This window comes from Octopus bimaculoides, chromosome 9, assembly GCF_001194135.2.
Source record: "Octopus bimaculoides isolate UCB-OBI-ISO-001 chromosome 9, ASM119413v2, whole genome shotgun sequence".
In the NCBI taxonomy this organism is placed as follows: Eukaryota; Metazoa; Mollusca; class Cephalopoda; order Octopoda; family Octopodidae; genus Octopus; species Octopus bimaculoides.
This window is the reverse complement of record NC_068989.1, coordinates 21,778,774-21,779,344: the sequence shown is the minus strand read 5'-3', so window position 1 is coordinate 21,779,344 and position 571 is coordinate 21,778,774. Positions and strand designations below refer to the sequence as shown.

The window sequence follows — 571 nt, the reverse complement described above, 5'->3', positions numbered from 1 at the left end:
GCAATAATAGCCGGATTTAATATATGGCAAGTAAAATTAAGTGAAAATGTGGGTGTGTAGCTGAGAAGCAAACTTCTCAGCAGTGTAGTGCTGGCTTCAGCTCCACTATGTGAAACCTTGGGTAAGTGTCATTTCCTATTGCCCTGGGCCAATCAAACTGAGTAGATTTGGTAGATGGAAACTGAAAGAAGACCATCATGTGTGTTTAATGAGGGCACTAAGGTTGACTTTGCTTTTCATTCTTTTGGGGTCGATAAATTAAGTACCTGTGAAAAACTGGAGTTGATGTAATCAACTAGTCCCCTCCCGCAAAATTTCAAGGCCTTGTGCCTTCGGTAGAAAGTATTATTATTATTATTATTGTTATTATTATTATTGTTCTGTTTCTATTTAATTCCAGGCAATGACAATCTTTTATTTAGTAACATATTTTGGTGGCTATGAAATGTGGAAATTCATAGTACCAGTCCTTAATATTCCAGCATCTGTAATGGTTGAAATAATTGTACATAGTAAGTTGTAAACTATTTTTTTCATCCTATATTTTGTTCAACCTTTTGTGTCTGTATTT

The 571-nt window shown here is 34.9% G+C and overlaps 1 protein-coding gene across 2 annotated transcripts in view; it reads left to right on the top strand.

The window, feature by feature from the left end:
- LOC106883588 (ethanolaminephosphotransferase 1) overlaps positions 1-571 on the top strand; it is an 89,843-nt gene that overhangs the window by 62,585 nt on the left and 26,687 nt on the right. For both annotated transcript variants that reach the window (XM_052970486.1, XM_052970485.1), the window contains exon 5: positions 401-512. In XM_052970486.1, coding sequence (XP_052826446.1) covers positions 401-512 — 112 coding nt within the window. The remainder of the gene's footprint in view (positions 1-400; positions 513-571) is intronic.